The following is a 19,683-nucleotide window of genomic DNA, read 5'->3' as shown; positions in this document are numbered from 1 at the left end:
ATCCTCGACCCAAATGGAGGTCGTTACTGCAGCCCAATAACCATCAGACAGCGTCTGAGAGAGAAGAGCTTTAAGACCAAAACACGTCTCCAAAGGCCTCGTCTCCTTCAACGCCACAAACTCACCGTTTGGACTTTTTCAGAGAGCAGCAAACATGGGACACTGAAAGGTGAAGAAAGTTTGATTCTCTGAGGAGAAAAAACTGAACCTTGATGTTCTGATGGCTTCAACGTTACTGACATGACCAGGAGATCCCACTGGAGATGTTTTCACGGCAGCACAGTGGAGGGGGCGCCATCATGATCTGGGGCTTTTTCCCTCAATGGACCAATGGAGCTTCAGGTTGGTCAGGGGCGTCAAACGGTGGCTGGCTCTGTGGAGATGTTGCAGGGGGCCTCCTTCATGACTGAGGGCCCTGGTCTGTGTGGTAATGACTCGATTTCTGGACTTCTTCCAGAGGAATCAGCTCACTCTTTGAACCATCCTGATGTTCCCCTGATCTAAATCACTCTGACAACATTTGGGGATGGATGGAGAGGGACGTTTACAGAAATGGACATCAGGTCCAGACAGTGGATGATCCTCCATGAAGACATCTTCACCACTTGTATTTGAATCAAGCATGAAGTGATCAACAAGAACATTGGAGCTTCTCATTACTGAGTCCTTTTTTATAACTTTTGTTTCTATTTCAGGGGATGTCTGGGTTGTTTAAGCTGACGATCAGCCCATTCTAGTTCAAAAGTTGTTTTCAATCATTTGTTTTGGTCTCACTCCTGTTTCTTCTTTTTGCTTTTTCAAAGCTCTACTCTGAACCTTTTTGAGATCCAACAGTGCAAAATGTAAATTCTTGTAAAATGTACATTTTTCAACTTGTCTAAAGATTCTGATCAGTGTGTAAAGTATAACTCACGCTGCTGGCTCCCAGTATTCCTGGGTGGGTTCTTCAGTGAGGGCCGTTTAGGCGAGGATTCAGGCCGCGGGGCAACAGGCTGCACGGGCCTGGTCTGTTTAGCCGACAGCCTCTTCAGACTGACGTGCCTCTTCTCAAACATCTCCTGGACGTCCTCCAGGCGCTTCAGGGCCTTCAGGACACTGGCCTGCAGGCAGAGAGGAAACCATCAACAACAGTCCTGAGCAGGCCTTTTAAGGGGTCTGCCTGGGATCCTCCTGTGAGGGAAGCTTTTTGTCTACCAGCTGACTCTAAATATTGGGACTGACAGATGTGAGGAATGCTGCTCCTCAATATTACTCTGTTTGTCTTACACTTTAGATGGTGAAGAAAACACATCAGTCTGTCTGCTTTAGCTTTAAAAGAAAAACATCCTTCTGATGATGTTTATAGCAGAGCATGTAGACTCAAACTGTTGATCATAAACGCTCTGATCCAGGCCTCATGTTGAGTTTTAGCGTGCCGTACCTTGATGTCCTCAGAGAGGACCACTTCGTACTGGTTGTGGAGGTTCCTCAGCTCGGTCAGCTGGTTCTTCTGCGCAGACTCCAGGAAGCTTTCGATGTCAGTCAGCGCTGACTCCGCCCCTTCCTGAGACTGACACTTGTCCACCGCCTGCGAGGCCAGCAGGTAGATTCCGGACTCACACCACTGGTTCACCTGAACAGTTATGAAGAAGGTTAAACTTCCAAACTTTACTTCACCTGGATTCCGGCAGTGGTTTAAGACTACCGCTCAGTTTTTACATTTTTTTACCTAATTTACAATTATATTAAAAAATGGTGTTGCCTGTTTTTGCATTCATGCTAAACTGAGTGAAGATTGTACATTTAAATAATGGACACATAATAGTTATGAATAAGTTATCTGATATGGATTGACAAAGTTCACACTCTGACCAATATATTGGGACATGGTGCATTTGATACAACCCATGGTATGTATAGAGTTTAAATCAATAAGCATTAGACGGATACAAAGGTCATTCCAGCTGCATCAAGACCTGGCTGGGTATGTCTAAAATTTGCAGGCATCAAGGGGTTAATATCATCAGTAACTCACTGAAATTCAAACAACAGCTCAACCAGAGTTGGGCTAAAGGAAATCCTTACTCATTTCAAATTAGATATGATATATATATAATAGATATTAACTTCAGTGGCTCCAAAAAAAACCTTCAAAATCTGAGATAACGATCTGGATGTTGCTATCTCAGCTCGAGCAACACAAGACAAAAGCTGAAACACAAACTGGGAGCATGAAGTCTGAAGGGAGGTTCTGGAGTGTAGATTTTTTCTGTTTCGCAAAGAAGGACGTGTGACTTTCAGCAGTCACAAGAGCAAAGACGTGACATGAGGTGTGAAAAATGCATAAATACACTGCACACACTTTGAGTCCTGCAGAGAAGACATCATTCAGATACAGGATTATTCAGTGAAATTCAGAGTCCAATAAGAGAGAGGGGTTTTTATATTTTTGGGTGTGAACAGAGGGTTTAGGCCTTGTATGAGTGTAGCTGGGTATTTTCGAAAGCAAAATTTCCCAGTAATTAAAAAAAAAAAAAAACTTTTCCCCACACGTAACCCGGAAAATCCAACAATAAGCACAGCATGAAGCATGCCAAACTAACACATGGCGTGCTAACCAATCAGAATGAAGCCCTGTCATACAGCAGTGACATTTGCAAACCGAAGACACTGTTTCCTGGTGTATGAAACCATGAAACTAGAGTTTTCTAAAATCTTCACTTTGGTCTAAGATTTCAGAAAAAAAAGTTTTTAGTGACGTAAAACAGCGGTTACGTGTGGATGACAGGCCGAAGCATATAAAAATATGTGTTTCCCAGATACACAGCTACATGTGACTGAAAATAGGTCAATGGAAAAAAAAAAATTAAAAGAAATAGGGTTTTAACCAAAAAAAAGCTAACTGTTTTTAAAATCCTGATTTTAGCCTCATGACTTGAGCACAGTGAGGATAAGAAAAAAGAAGGTTTGAAATTGAAACATGTTTTTTTTTACTCTTCTAGGTGAGGCACAGTCATGACAAAGGAAAAGTCTGATCTAGCTTTGTTAAATGATCATCAGGGGCTAGTTGTTCAAATGTAATCCAATCAGATTTTGGCCATCAAATTGAATTAAATTCTGAAAATGGGTTGTTCACAAGGAAACGAAGGATTTCAAAATTGGATTAGATCACGTAACATAACCCTAGTTTTAATCTGAATCAAACCTTCAGTCTGTGTTGTTCTGAACTTTTCAGTAGGATTTGGATCACTCTGGATTTCAAGGTGGATTTCAGGAAGAAAATGTAGTGAAACTTTAAAATTAGTCAAATAATACAACATTTGCACAATTTAGTGTCAATACTTTTATTTGTGTTTTGCACTTGACTTGTTAACTACTGTGATAAAGTAGATGAAGTTAACTTAGGCTACCAATGAAGCCTTTCAGTACAGTAAAGTAAAAACAAAGAGAAACTGAAAGAGCAGAAGCACAGATACTTTTTTTTTTTAACATTTCAGATGTTTTCAAAACATCCACTTTGTTTTGAAAGTATATTTTTGGAATTCATTTTTGTGGCTCAGATGAGGCGTCGTAAAAGAAATTAAAAATGGAAGTGGACCGTTATGTGACTTTTTGTTTTTTTTCTCAAACTAAAAAAAACATGTTGGCTCTTCTACCTGTTGTTCTTTGCAGTGTTGGTAGCCCACTTTATGATTTGTTGTCCCATTTAGACCACTGGTGATCCAGGTTTGGTAATCTTGAAAAGTGTCTGTCTGGATCAGGGTGATCCAATCCAATGTTGCTTTGAAAAAACAGTATAAAACTGAGTTGGAGTACCTGATCCTGGATACCAAGAAATGGGATTTCCAAATCCGGATCATTTTGATCTGGATTAAATTCTTTGAACAACTGGCCCCTGAAGGTGCCTGTTTCATCTGCACATCTGGTTTAGTTTTGATAATGTCTCATGATGTGTGGTTGTGTATTCTGTGGGTCACAATGATGGTGAGGGCCATGGTAACCACATTCATGGGCTGAGGTTGATGCTGTGCTTCATTAACCTTTATGCAGAAGTCTGTAAAAGACCAACTACCTGATGAGGAGCGGTGTGAGCTTCAAACCAGCTGTTTGTGTCCTCACCTTATCGATGCCCGTGTGTATCTGCAGCGATTTGGTCAACACATCCGTCTTCTTCTTGGCTTCATTGCTGAAGTCGTCACAGACCCTCCTCAGCTCCACACATTTGGGCCGAATGGAGTCCACGGCGTAGTGGTTGCTCTGGATCAGCTGATCACCGTGCAGCGCATGGAGCTGAGCTTTTTCCAGTGTGGGCTGAAAGAAAGAGAAACTTAAAGTTCATCACAGGATAATTTAATTCATGAAGCATGTTCACAGACCGTCTGTCAGCAGTTTGTGTCATTATCTCATTCATTATTGAGGGCAAAGTTCAAATATTATCCCCACTGATAAATTCATGTGATCATTTTGTAACGTGGCACCATTATAAACCACACTGCACTGTGTTTTCATGTTTCTATCCAGCTTTAAAGGCCTCAGAGTGAAAGGTTCCAGGAAAAAGGAGCGTTGGAATCAGGAACTCATCAGGTCTCATTGATCCAAGGTAAACATTGAGATTATCACTGATTTCAACAGACAATACATGAAGCGTGGAATATGCTGAGAGGTGCTTCCTGCTGCTGTGCACAGAAACCTGTTCCCGTATGGTAAAACAAAACAAAACAAAGCAAAAAAAAAAAATGAGGGGGAGACTTGTCCTAATAAAATAATACAAAAGAAGTCTTACTTATGAAACATATTTTGAAATATTAAGATAAAAAGTCACACAAAATAAGTTTGCTAAGACAAAACCTTAGGACAAATTCAACATTATGAAACTCTCATATAAGTTTATGACATGAATGTCAAAAATATGAGACACAGTCATTATTATGAGATTTTAAAAAAAGTCAAGATTACAAAAATTTAAGAAGAGACATTCCATATCAGACTATATAAAAAGTTTTATGACAAAAAAAAAAAAAAAATATATATATATATATATATATATATATATATATATATATATATATATATATATATATATATATATATATATATATATATATATATTTATATATATATATATATATATATATATATATATATATATATATATATATATATATATATATATATATATATATATATATATATATATATATATATATATTAAACTGAATATGTAAAAAAAAAAAAGCAAATGGGAAAAAGAAGGAAACTTCACTATCTTAAAAGAAGAATGGCTCAACTATCAAGGCATGGAGAGAATTTGGATGGAAGTGTCTGGTTAGGTTTTTTTATCACCCCAAAACAAAAAACTTATCTCACAAGAGAGGATCCAGAAAGCTGGAAACAACGTGGACACAAAGATGCCAACCATTGGCACCTTTTTTTTTAAAACTGACCAGCAATCAGAAATTTCTGGTTAAAATTCCACAACGCTCTGGAAATTATATTTACAAAGAAAACAACATTTGAGGTTAGTATTTTTTTACTGGGAAAGTTGACTGTAATGTTGGGCACATCAATGTCTACCTGTTTGGTTTTCTGACAACTGCTTGTAAAAATACTAGAACTAGACATTAGCTACATCCCAATGTAGCTAATGTCTAGATCCTTGCCTTATACCCTTTTATCTCCTCCAACAAATTATCTTAACTGCTTCATTTTCATCTTCCTCTGGTTATGCTTTTGCATCCAAACTGAAACACTTAGTTTTAATAGCATAACAAACTGTCTGAACTGAGTCAAATAACAATGATAACTGAAATCAAAAATCTGCGTTCAAAAAGTCAGTTAATTCTTTATTCTTTTGAGAAATGCATCCAAACGTGAATGTTTGTGTGATGTTTTGTTTTTATCTAGATTTATAAACAGGGCTCACAGTGTGCTGCATATGAGAGGGCTGCATATTGTTTATCCTGACACAGCTGTCTGCAACTTAAGAGGTTGGTTCTTGGGAAGACTGTATGTGTGCAGCAGTTAGTTTAACAGTGTTTTATGTTCGCTTTTTTTTTCTATTTTTCTTCTTTTTTTTTTTTTAAACTTCCTCTGGTTTGAACATTTTTTAAAAAGTTAAATCGAAGAAGTCCTCAGGAAAATTTACCACTGCTTACTTTGGAACTTTATTATTAATGTTATTAATGTACCAGGTTTAACATGTGAGGTTTTTAAAGCGTTAGTTTAAATTTTATATTTTAATTATTATTTTTTTGTATACAGGAATAGTCCTGTTGTTGTTGTTGACTCACCTTAGCCTTCTCCTCTAGTGTCTTCAGCTCTTTCAGCAGGAGTTCAACTCTGGTCACACAGTCCCCTATGTCTGATAGGCTGGTGAGACTGTCCATCAAACTGTCCAGAGATACTTTGACCTGGAAAAACAGTCAGGACAAAGAACAAGATTAGAAAGAAAAAAAAAAGAAGGAAAAAAAGAAGAAAAAAGATTATTTTTCCTTTTGTATATGCAGACTCATCTTCATAAATAAACTTTTTGAGCTGGGTGTTTTATGATGTCACCACATGTGGTACAAAGTTATTTAGTCTCATTACTTTTGCTTGGGCCAGTTTTACTCTTCTACACAAAAACCTGATCGCTTGCTAATTTTCAGATGGATAAACTAACATTCTGCTCTAATGACACGTCACCTGACAGGAAGCCTTAAAACTACACAATCAGAGATAATGTGAAACACTGCCATCGTCAAACTTACAAAATGTTCAGTAGGTGTGTTTTTTAAAGTGTGCTATTACATCATCTAAAGCTGTGTGAGGAGAGGCTGGAGGAGAGCAGATCCAAAGGTTTGAGGCCAGAGGCAGACAGGCAGAGTGAGAAAGAGACGGACAGATCGACAGATATACCTCTCTGAAGTCCTGTTCAAAGTGGCGTAGCTGCAGGCACTGCTCCAGTTTCAGATGGTGTTTACACCAAAACTGTTCAAAGGCGTTCTCCGTCTCATCCAGCTGGGCCAGGAGCCTGAGACACACAACAGGAAGTCAGGTACACACATACACTGAGACACACTATCAGCTGTTTTATCATATAGGAGACAAACTTACCTCTCCACGGTGGTTTGGTTTTCCAGCTCATCAGGGTTCAGTTTGTGGTTCTCAGACTTGGTGGCCTGCTCCTTTATGCATCCTAACAAGGTGGTGCCCTGCTTCAGCGCTAACCTCAGCTCATCCTGGTTTATGGAGAAAAGAGCAGAAGAAAAAACGTTAAAACCATCCAGACAGAGAGGGACGAATGTGCAACTTAAGTCCCTTCAACGGATCACTCTGGTGTTTGAAAGATCAGCAGCTTCATTCTCTACGAAACTTGGAGGGCAACGATCAGTGGCCTCATAACAGACTGTTACACGACTAATTCTCAAAATGAAGTTTTTGTGACTGATTTCCACTAAGCAATGTCTGTCTAGACTTAATAAATGGCACATTCAGCCAACAGGTCAAGAAAAATGTCATGAGATATTAGAGGCCAAAATACAGCCTGGGTTTCCCATAATGAAAAAAATTAATTAAATTCAAATAGTTTATTTCAGGCCAAACAAATCAGAATAAAACTACTACGACTTTACCACAACAAACTCAGACTCCAAACAAAACAACCACTCGGGTCTGAAATGAGAAAGGAAAATCAGGGCTTATCTATTTCCAACCCCGGTCGTCACAAATAAGAAACCAAAACAACAAGTTTCTCTCTACAAACGTCTGTCCAAAGCAAACAACGCTAAACTGAAAGCTGATAAATCATCCCTTTAAATGACTTCTCATTTCCCCTCTTCCTTATTACACCTTCCTAACACTCCTTTTCTGAACCTTTGTTTGAATTGGTACAATTTTTTTTTTTTTTTACTGGATTTATTCTAAACTTCTAGACCATTCCATAAATTAAAAAATACCTCTCATAGTTTTTATAACCCTCCCTCTCACAGGACAAAGTTTGGATGTTGTTTGGTAGGAGGTTATTTCTGGCTTTGTAAACTATTTGTGCTGTTTTCAATCTAACCAGATCCTGGAACTCCAATGCAGATGTTTTCAGTCGATCGGTTTGATCGTTGTATTTTCATGTTGTGAACTTGTCTTATGGCTTTTTTCTGTAGTTTTTACAGAGGAAGGTATTAGGGATGGGTACCTTTCACATTTGATGGCACTGATGCCCGGTACCTGGCTTTCGGTGTTGGTACTCAACAGTACCAGTCTTCAGAACTTTTTTGTTTCGGAACATTTATTCTCCAGTATATAACCTTGCAATGCTGTGTTTATGTCCAGCATGGAAAATCTCCTACTCTTTCACTCTCTCACAGTCACAAGGATGCATTTAGGTACCTAAACATGGTACCTTTTGATTTTACGTGAATCGGTACCTGGTACTTTTGTCTGAATTCGGTTGGTACCAATAAAAGTACCTAATTTGGTACCCATCCCTAATAGGTATTAACCCTCACTTTGACACAACAGCTCAGGTATGATTGTACAAATGAGTATGATGAGCAAATAACATTAGTATCGACTGCAAAAATGACAAAATCCATAAATTTTGACACTTTAAAAACACAATTAATATATGAAATAAATGGAATCTGACCTGACATTGACTCTTTCAATGGATACAACAAACGTCTGGCTCCTTGTAGTAGTTTTTTTCCCCCTTTTCTTTTATCGGCAGATTTTCTCACTTATCAAAAGCAGTTCAGGCTTCATTTTTGACTTGGGATATCTAGAAAGAAGATATCTTCACATCGAGCTTAAATGAAGTCTATTAAGACATTTTTTTATGAGCTCAGTTTTTGACTTTTTGCAGAACCTCTGTATGTAATCAGATGTGTCAAGATGTTTTTCTTGAAAACTCTTTTCTCCTTCCAAATAATTGCTTTTAACTCAGATGTCTAGAAGATGAAAAAGTCAAGTTTAGACAAATGTTTTACCCCTTTTTTACTGGAGCAGCCCTGGTTCTAGTTCAGAGTTAGTTACACATGAGAGCTGTGTAAGAACCAGATTGTTTCTACAAAAAGCACAGGGATCAGGATAAAGAATTTTTCCCATCATAAAACCCATGAAATAGATTCATGTACGGGGTTGACTCTTTAAAATGCCAACATATGTTCAGACAGTGCTGAAGTGCCTGATTTTTTAAGTTTAACCTAAATGCTACACTCTAAATCTTATCCAGGCTTCAAGTTTCCTCATCAAAACGGGGAAAGACTTCTTCACTGATTACAAGAGAAGAAGGTAAAAAGAGGAATGAGGAGACTGTGTTGTGAACTCTGTCTCCAGCCTGGTGTAAGCAGTTCTTTACTCTAGCCCAGCAGGGGGTTTAATCTTCTCTGGATCCATGTTTTTCTGGTTCAAAGTCATGTTTTAACTGGTGCCTGATTAGGCCCTAAACTGGCTTGGTGGAAATGGTGTATCAGCAGCATTGAAGCTAGTTTTAAGAAAGGAGGACTCACTTGTCTGTAGCTTCTTAATGAGGAAGAGTGAGACATAGCAAAAAATAATTTTAGGGCTCATTTTGTTGTGATAATTAGAAACCCTGATCACTACAGATCTATGATAATTTGTACATGGCTCTTCCACATCCCCAGGTGTTACACTCAGTTTCTCAGAGGCAAACTGAGGATTGTTTAATGACTCTTTTTATCACAGTGTCACACCCATAGGTTGTAAATACAGCCTTTTTTTTCTTGTTGCTAGCTGCATGAGTCACAATCAAGTTTCAAACCAACCATGATAAAATAGTTTTTTTTTTCTGTGCATGGATGAAGCGTCCATGTCTATGTACTTTGTAAACAAAGTGTTAATCACCTTGAGACTGTTGTGTTTGTCAGTATGTGTTGTCAGCAGGTCTTTGGTGCACTGGACATCATTGGGAAGCTCCGTCTCTGCCAGGTCAGTCCCAAATTTCTGCAGCATCTGGGCCGTGGTTTTCACCGTCATGGCGAAGTTCTCGATGGCCTGCAGGAAATCACGCACGAGGAACAATTCAGTGCTCACAGTTTTGGTGACCTCTTGTTTAACTTTTGCTGTGCACAGTAAGTTTCCTCACAGTTCGGTGGTGTATCCACTGACTGTGGCAGTACTCCAGGTTTCCTCCCAGCTCCCTGGTCAGCTGGCCCTTCTCCACATAGCCGTGCAGATCGGACAGAGAGTTCAGCATCACAATCTGCAACACAGTCAGACATTTTTATCACAATATAGAATAGGCTGAGGTACAACAAGCATGTTTGCATTTTATATGAGCATGAAAGAAAATTGAAGGTAGACAAGACATTTGATGTCATTTAGTACAATGGCACTACTTCAAGGAGTTGTTTATAACTATGGGTGAGAAAAATGATTCTAGACTTGTTTAACTTTGACTTTCTTTCTGGAAAGAAAAAGAAACATATGAAAATATTTATCTTTGCTCAAAGATGCCAGCTGTTTTTGTCTTCCAATCTTCAAAAACAACCAACAGACACCGACCTCTGAGTCTACCCACTCAGGCAGAGGAAACCCACAAGTGCAGCACCAGAGCAGAAACCACAACCCTACGATAAGGTCATGAAAAACACATGTGGGCCGACAGGATGTGTAGAATCTATGCATTGACCACAGAAACCATGTGGTGTAACAGTCACAGGAAACAGTGCCACACCCTAGAAGTGGGTATTTGTGGCGTCTGCTCTAATTGTCTGGATCATTTAGTGGCTGTTTTTGGCCTGTGTAATCTGTGTGTCACAGTGATGGGAATGAGGATAGCGATGGCGATGGCGATGGCGACGGGGACCACTTTGATGAGCTGATGTTTTTCATGCGTCCAGTCTCTGACAGAAACAAAGGGATGTTTCTAGATGATGGTACAGAGACATGCTTACCGGTACCTTCATTTTAAAGTCATCCTTGTGCAGTTTGATCCCGATGTCTGCGATGGCCCTCTGGAAGAACCTGGACGGCCTCAACACCAGCACCAGCTGCAGGTTTCCAGGAAACGCCCCCTGGACAACACAACGTCAGACACAGTGAAGATATTTTTTTTTTCTTTCTTCTCCACTTTACTTCTTGCATTATTTGCACACATGTTCAAAATAAAGCATTCATTCATTCATTCAGTCCATTCAGTCATTCATAAAAAACAGCTTGTTCTTTTATCTCTTTTCATTGATTAAACTGGATCAGCTTGGCTGCACCTGCCAGAATGTGATCTTCTGCTGACCAAAGTGTATAATTTAATGTATCTTTTTTTATTTTGTTCTTTTAAACTGTTTTTATATATGTGTGTATTTTTTCATCCTCATTAAACAAAGCTTCACAGTCTTCAGTTACCATTTCATCTCTTATCATGAAGATTACATGCTTTTTAAAAAAACTCAGTGATCACGAAGTTTGAAGCCTGTGGAGATACTATTTTTTTCATACACTGCCCTCTAGTGGACACAAGTATACATTACAACATAGAGCTTTTTTTGTCCTGGTAGAGGATAAGGACTTCGTTTTTAAGAGAAAAATGATAAACAAAGGATAAATAAAAAGACAAAAATTATTATTATTATTATTATTATTATTATTATTATTATCAAAAAAAAAAATAAAAATAAAAATAAAACAGACCAGTACATAATTTACAATGTCCTGTTGAGCAAATCATTTCTCCACTTAACCAGGCCTGGTTTAGTGGAGAACTTATGTTTTCATTTTAGCTCAAGTTGCAGAGACTTCTTAAAATTGTTAAACATTTTTTAAGTGGCAGTGGGGATCCACTGTTTAAAATTGCAAATACTCACAAATATCACTTTTTGGAATCTAAAAGAGATAAAAAAAATTCTAAATAAACGTGTTAATAAATTAAGAATTTATACTGATTTGTATCTTTTCTATTTAACATTTTTGTGAAAAATGAAACTGGCTCTTTATTTTCATTCAACTTGATTTCTGTAAGTGTCTTTAAAAGTCTTCCTAAAAAAGACTTACTCAGACCAGGAAAGGGGATCACATCAGTGCAGTTTTGATGTCTTAACACTGGCTCCCCGTATGTCCACATTGTGTAAACAAAAGTCATTTCCATGAACTCACAGCGATCCTGGACAGCGAGGCCTTCACTGAGCTCCATTTGTCCTTGCGCCGGTCGATGATGATGATGAAGCCGATGCTGGCAGCATCCAGGCTGGTACAGGAGAGACAGGAAACAGGTTTACAGCAGCTCTGTGTAAGACCATCAAGTCAGTTCTAGTCTAACTTAAGTAGCGCACAGCCAGAGAGGAGTTCTGAACCTTTAACACGTGTCTCATTGATTAAGCCAGTGTATCAGCTGTTTACCAGGATGAACTCTGCTGCACGTCTTTAATCATATCCTGCTGATTAAACAACATGCTAACATTTTAGCATTGCTTGCATCATTTGATTGTATATAACTTGGTAATTCGTGAGTACTTGCCAACGAAGCTGAGTCATAATGGTGGCTGTCCCATAGACAGTAAATAGACTAAAATAAGATTATCCTTTAATCTCTCTGAGAGCAAGTTCATAGCTTAAGCTAACATAACTACAACAGTCGACATTAATAATGTGCTACCTTTACTCTCATCCCATTATTATTGCAAAGAGCCACACAGGACTAATAGTAACTCACATGGTTCCTGCTTCTTATCCTGTTTTTTTTTTTTTTTTTTTTTTTTTTTTAAGGATACAGTTTGTGTTAGAGAAACAAAAACACAAAAACACAAAAAATGAAGAAAAAAAACACTGTGTAGTGCAGATACAGTATATTGTATTTATGGTCATCTTCTTATTGCACTAACACACAATCTTGCTGGACCAGTGCAAAGTCAGTAGGCTATCAGGTGTTCCTAAACTGGACTCCCAAGACCATCTGCAGTTATAAAACACTAATGGGCCAGTCCAAAACAGATCAAAACCAACAACATCAGCAAACTCTGAAATTTAGACCAGGCTCTTCAACGACTTCTTTAAAACAGAGAAGTTTCTTCATGCTTTTGTTGGCTCCATATGAGGAGGACTGTATGTAGTTGTGTTGTGTGGGCGTGTGTGAGAGAGAGAGAGTCTGGGTACCTGGGGATGCTGGTCAGGTATGTAACAACATTTAGGAAGTCTTCCTCCGGCACTTCACTGAAGCCTGAGTACTCTGGGAAGGTGATGATGGGGGCGCCATCTTTTCCTCGCCCTCCTGTAACACAAAAACACCCACATATGATCAAACCTTTGTCCGTGATATTATGTATCTACTGTCAGCACCTTTTTACAACAAATTAAAAAAAGAAAAACATCCGTTTGAGTTACAAATCTTAGAATATTACTTTTTTCTCCCCAGTCAGAGGTGTTTATTGGGCCCAGCCCTATTTGTACTAAAAAAAAGAGTTAAATAATTAAAGAAGTATAAATATAGGATATAGAACTTAAAAGAGAAAGGCATTAAAAGTCTCAAAAAAATCCTGAATACATTTTACACCAATGTACAGCAAAGCCCAAACATTGCTGTTATAAAAAGAAAAGCCACAAGAGGGCGACATTGAGCCTCAAATACTCTGAGGCTTCAAGGTAAGAAAATAACCAGAAAAGTCATCTACACATCTGAAAAAAATACAGCAATTAGATATTTATAAACTGTTCAAATCATTTTTTTTGTCTGTTTGTTTTAAGTTACATTAACCATGATGTGAAAATGTGCGTCATGAACATCCAGAGATAGAAGTATAAAATCCAGATCCTGATCCTGCCCTAAAATCCTGCCATACTCATCCTGATCATATTTGTTGGTAAAGTTTTGTTCTAAATCATATCTGGCTGCATTTATTTACTCTGTTACGGTCCTTTCAGTCAATAACCACCATAAAATCAATGCACACATGAATAGACAAGCAGATCAAGAACGGAGGATTTGACAATGGATAGCATCAACTGTCAACACCTGCCAAATAGAGCTGAGGTGAAAAGATCCTGAGATAACATTTGTCAGCTTACCAACACTTCAAACTTCAAAAGAAATGTCAACATTGCTCCAAATCTGAGAGTATTTGAGAGTAACACGTTACCCATTCCTACTTGTATGGGTAAAATTCATATGCAAGCAAATTCCCTGAACTGCTGAGCTGTGTGGTAAATAACACCCTGGTCTCAGTATCGTGTCCTCTTTGAACTCTGAGTGTTCTTAAATAACATTTTCACATCATGATAAATAGCAAGAATAAAAAGTGGTATCTGGCATGCCATTTGAGACTGAGTGGAATATTCCAGTTCTTGAAGTGCTTTGAATGCTTTAACAGGGCACATGGTTTTATGAGGGGTGGCGCTCTGTCTTTAACAAGAACTGCTTTAAAAAAAAAAAAAAATGTCATGCACCTTGTTCTGTAGCTTTAACTGTATGAAAATTAAGTTTCACTATAGGCTAGGCTAATGCTAACCAAGTTAGCCAACCAGACATAATCAACTGCTCACTCTAATATTGATAGGCTGCATCTTTTAGAGCACTCAGTTAAACTGTACAAGAAATGACAACTCAGGCGAAGCTTTGGCTGTATGAATGTTTACTGTTTTCTCTGATACATAAACAAAAACAATTCCACTAATGCATAAGAACATAAAACATATACATTTGTTTTTATTCCTGTTAAAATTAAACTGTCAAAAAAAAAAAAAAACATGGCAGTCAGTATGATAAAGGCTTGTCTTTTTAGAGCACCTGGTGTTAGAAAACAGAATATACTGATCTTATACATACGGCACATCCCTGATGGAACCAGCACGCCAGTTTAAAAACACGGAATATGCCACTTAAGAACTGGCATGTACCACTAACCTGCAAGTGGCATGCCAGTACCCGCTTTTTGTTCTTGGTGCTGCTGGATTACATTCATTTAAAGACGTCAAGTGTCAGAGTTTTTGAGTTTTTGCAGAATGTACAGAGCTTTCGCTTTTTTACAAGTAGCCTATGCACAGTCCAGATGTAGCTCAGTAAGATTTTTCATGATCTTCTTCTTCTTTCTTTTCTTTTCTTTTTCTGTTTTGTTTTGTTTTTTCTTTTGTTTTCTTTTGTTTTCTTTTTTCTTTTCTTTTCTTTTCTTTTCTTTTCTTTTCTTTTCTTTTCTTTTCTTTTCTTTTCTTTTCTTTGTGCACTTGACGGATAATGTGTATGTACACATCATTTAGACCATGATTCATTTCAATGACATGATTAAAACATTGTAAGACAAAAGTTGTGGCCATATGAAAAAGCCCCCTTGCTTGTGATAAACTGCAGAGGCAGATATCCTCTAATACTGTGAGGCTTCTTCATTTAACATCAGCTGTAAAAATCTCACTGGCAGTGAGAAAAACACAGACGGGATTAAAGTGACAGTGAAAAATGTCTGTGTCATTTGTTGTGAAACTTGATCTAACTAGTAAAGACTAGAAAAAAACTTCTGCTCTTTATATTTCCAGGAGTAAGGACTAAATTCCTGAAGAGGTTAAGAGCAACACCAACACATATGCAAGTTATAAAATGAAGAGAAGTCCAGACAGGAGCGCTCAGAGTGACTGCCTGCAGCAAACTTCACTAACCACTGTCAGTGAAATGCAGTTTCACTCTCAATGTGGTGAAGTCGTCAAATAAAAGACCAAAATGTCCTGCACTCACTTGTGTGTAGGGATGGACTGGGCCTGTGTGGACTTATATAACTGTGGAGCAGAGCAGCGCTGACAGAGGGGTTATAGAAACAGTTGTTATTTTGCCTGCTGTCAGAGTGCTGAGAGGAGGAATGATAAAAATCTGAGTACAACCGCACAGGCTGCTGTACCACCGCTAACAACACATCTGGAAAGTCTGAGGGCACCTAGTCTGAGCGCTGGCCTGTCAGGAGGAGAATTCCTGTCCAAACTTTCAAAATAAAATAGTGCAACCTGCAATAAGAGGCGAAAGTCCCAACCATTAACAAGGACAAAGACAGAAAGTGAGAAATAAAACAGTTTACACTGTTCTTTCACTCAAACAGATCAGTTAAAAACATATGGGAGTGACGGCAGCTGTGGGAGCTGTGGCAAACATAGACTTCACAGGTCACTGGGGTCAGGCTGCCTCTGACTTGGTAAATGCACTTGATCTGCATTTTTCTAGTCTTTTTGAACACTTAAAGCATTTTTACATTGCTCATCACAATCACTCATCCACACCACATTCACACGCTGTCCGGCCTGACTCTGATTTGAAAATGTCAGCTTCAGTGTGACTTGTGCTGTTCAGCACTTCAGAAGCAAAGCAGATATCGGTCACATTTGAGCGAAAAAATCAGATTCAGGTCACTTTTAACTGCAGTGTGAACATAGCCTAAGTCTTTCTGACATCACCTGTCTATTTCCAAAAAGGAGTTCTGAAGCCAATTGGGTAGCACTTTAGATTACAGCCCGCGTCTTACAGTGTAGTTTCTCGTCTCTTACAATGTAGTTTCCTCAACTGTAGGGGTAACTCTCACACATGTACCTTGACATTTTGCGGTACCTATCGGGTAGTTACGCTCTCGTCTTACAGTGTAGTTTCTCGTCTCTTACAATGTAGTTTCCTCAACTGTAGGGGTAACTCTCACACATGTACCTTGACATTTTGCGGTACCTATCGGGTAGTTACGCTCTCGTCTTACAGTGTAGTTTCCCGTCTCTTACAGTGTAGTTTCCCGTGTCTTACCATGAACTTATCAAAACAGTGTAATTTTCCTGGACATATGCTCTAACTATGCAAACCTTGATGTATCACTTCCTCTTAAGAATCAGCATGGATAAAGATTATGTAGACCAATGATAAAGTTAAAAGCTGTAATGTATTGATGAGTATGGGTTTCACATAATAATGATATTCAGACGTATAAAATATCTTTATTTTTTTATACACACAGAGACCCCACATTGTAATTCTCCTTTTAAGTTACTGATCCATTAAGATCACACTTGTCTTTGCTTACTGGCTAACTATCCAGTATTTTCTGTTATAAATTGCCTCTGTTCTTCGTTGATGTGTTATAAGCATTTTGTATATAATTTTATTCAGGCAACTTAGAGGGCAGACCGGGGTCCTTAGGATTTTGTGTATTTGCGTTCATGCCTTTATGCGGGCAGCCTGGGGTCCTAAAAGTTGTATAGCCCGAACGGAGATTCCGCGATTGTTTAAAAGCACCTTCAAAACATCTTATAAGTTATCAGTGATGCATTCTTGAGGAAGTAAGTACTTCAATAGCTTACAAGTTATCTTTAAGGAGTGTTGAGAGGGGAATAAACATTTAGCTAATGTTTGTTTATGTGGCTGGAATTTTGGTTCTTATTTCCCTTACGTTGCACTGCTAATGCTAAATAGCTAGTGGGCGCATCATTTACGTCTGGTAGACACTGTCTTTGATTCACCTTCTGTTATTTATTGTTTCAGATACCATACACTGCCAGCCCTGTTGAGATGCACTACTGATAAGTGGCTGTTGGACGTTGATGTCACACACATTATTCATCCTCTTCGTTCATTCAATCTCCATGCATCCGGCTGTTGCTGTAATGCTGTTTCTAAAAGGATACATAAAAGACTGAACTGTGAACTGTGTATCTGCCTTTACTCTCTGACCGGAGTATCTGTGTGGATAAAGTGTCCAAGCATTATTCATCATAGAAACATAGATGTCAGTAGCTTCAACAGTTCCACTGCAACAACCCAGCACTTTACCTGTAACTACTGGTCAACACCTGGAACTGGACTAGATTATAAAATGCACACTAGTAGAGGGTAGTTAAACATTAAGTACAGCGAACAAGTGTGCACTTTAAAATCCAGCCCGGTTCCAGTTGTTGACCAGTAGTTACAGTAAAGTAGTGGGTAGTTACACTGTAAGTAAAGCCAACAAGTGTGCACTTTAAAATCCAGCCCGGTTCCAGTTGTTGACCAGTAGTTACAGGTAAAGTAGTGGGTAGTTACACAGTAAGTAAAGCCAATAAATGAGCACTTTAAAATCCAGCCCGGTTCCAGTTGTTGACCAGTAGTTACAGTAAAGTAGTGGGTAGTTACACAGTAAGTAAAGCCAACAAGTGTGCACTTTAAAATCCAGCCCGGTTCCAGTTGTTGACCAGTAGTTACAGGTAAAGTAGTGGGTTGTCGCAGTGGAAGTACTGGACAGTTAGACAGTAAGCAGAGGCAAGTTCTAACTTGATGGCCGGGTTACTTAAAAGGTGAATTACTATGTGGGGTCTCTGTGTGTTTAAAAAAATAAAGTTGTTTTTTTTACATCTGCAAGTCTTATCATTATTGTGTGAAACACATACTCATCAATACATTACAGTGTTTAGGTTCATCATTGGTCTACTTTATTCACCATACTCATTGTTAAGAGGAAGTGGCACATTAACAGCAAAAGCTTATGCCCAGGAAAATTACACTGTTTTGATAAGTTCATGGTAAGAGACGGGAAACTACACTGTAAGACGAGAGCGTAACTACCCGATAGGTACCGCAAAATGTCAAGGTACATGTGTGAGAGTTACCCCTACAGTTGACGAAACTACACTGTAAGAGACGGGAAACTACACTGTAAGACGAGAGCGTAACTACCCGATAGGTACCGCAAAATGTCAAGGTACATGTGTGAGAGTTACCCCTACAGTTGACGAAACTACACTGTAAGACTCCAGGACTTACACTGTAAGACGAGAGCGTAACTACCCGATAGGTACCGCAAAATGTCAAGGTACATGTGTGAGAGTTACCCCTACAGTTGAGGAAACTACACTGTAAGAGACGGGAAACTACACTGTAAGACGAGAGCGTAACTACCCGATAGGTACCGCAAAATGTCAAGGTACATGTGTGAGAGTTACCCCTACAGTTGACGAAACTACACTGTAAGAGACGGGAAACTACACTGTAAGACGCGGGCTGTAATCTAAAGTGCTACCGCGAATTGACTGGCATGGCCATGTATGAAATGGAATGGGCTTTGAGCTCCCACACTAACAGATACAGGGCACATGTCAGTCATGTGCGCTGTGCCTCTGATTGGGAAAAAGTTTTGTTCTAAATATCTTTGAAACTGCAGAGCTAGAAAATAAAAGTGACCCTCTGTCACTTCAGGCTACAAATATATTGATTTCTGCTGTGAAAAATGCTCATTTCGCCTTGATGTGTTTGTGATTTCCATCATTTCTGGAGCAAGCCTTAACAAACTGCAGATTTTGCCTCATGTTTTCAGACTGAAGGTTGCCGCTTGGTTGAAACACGGGTTGATCTGTGTGCTCCAGTGTTGCACCAGTCGAACCTGTTATGAGTTTTTTGAAACATCTTCGACTGGAAACAGCTTTGTCTGTGGCGCTTTTCTCCTTTCAAGTGTCCATTCAACAAATTCATCCTCATGCTCACAGATGAATTGCAGCAACAGTATTCATCTGTGGACTGTTCAGACTGTGATAGAAACCCACTGGTGTGGGATCTCTTTTAGTAATTTATGTATATCGTTCCTTTTTATCATTTTTTTAAATAAATAAATGAATAGATAAATAAATAAATCCATAAATCCATAAATCCATAAATCCATAAATCCACAACACTGGCTGTCCATTAACTTTGTGGGTTTTTTTTTTAAACATATGATATATCATTGTATGCTATTTTAAGAAAATGTATATTCATTTCATAATGAAGTAAATCCATCATTTAACTGCTAAAAAAAAGGT

The 19,683-nt window shown here is 38.6% G+C and overlaps 1 protein-coding gene across 8 annotated transcripts in view; it reads right to left on the bottom strand.

Annotated features, from left to right (window-relative positions):
* The window catches only part of mcf2l2 (MCF.2 cell line derived transforming sequence-like 2), a 239,912-nt gene that overhangs the window by 113,441 nt on the left and 106,788 nt on the right, over positions 1-19,683 (bottom strand). For 7 of the 8 annotated variants that reach the window (XM_074669199.1, XM_074669195.1, XM_074669202.1 and 4 more), the window contains exons 3-13: positions 13,063-13,177; positions 12,067-12,157; positions 10,872-10,991; positions 10,061-10,177; positions 9,820-9,969; positions 7,075-7,199; positions 6,877-6,991; positions 6,270-6,389; positions 4,099-4,290; positions 1,421-1,612; positions 914-1,100 (exon numbers count right to left, since the gene is read on the bottom strand). In XM_074669199.1, the coding sequence (XP_074525300.1) occupies positions 914-1,100; positions 1,421-1,612; positions 4,099-4,290; positions 6,270-6,389; positions 6,877-6,991; positions 7,075-7,199; positions 9,820-9,969; positions 10,061-10,177; positions 10,872-10,991; positions 12,067-12,157; positions 13,063-13,177 (1,524 nt within the window). The remainder of the gene's footprint in view (positions 1-913; positions 1,101-1,420; positions 1,613-4,098; positions 4,291-6,269; positions 6,390-6,876; positions 6,992-7,074; positions 7,200-9,819; positions 9,970-10,060; positions 10,178-10,871; positions 10,992-12,066; positions 12,158-13,062; positions 13,178-19,683) is intronic. The other variant, XM_074669196.1, reaches the window with a different exon arrangement.

This window comes from Halichoeres trimaculatus, unplaced genomic scaffold (genome assembly GCF_033239565.1).
Source record: "Halichoeres trimaculatus isolate MK-OKI-2021-1 unplaced genomic scaffold, fHalTri1.1 fHalTri1_scaffold_4, whole genome shotgun sequence".
Lineage (NCBI taxonomy): Eukaryota > Metazoa > Chordata > Actinopteri > Labriformes > Labridae > Halichoeres > Halichoeres trimaculatus.
Note: the sequence above shows the minus strand (reverse complement) of the source record. Positions and strands in the feature narration are given on the sequence as shown.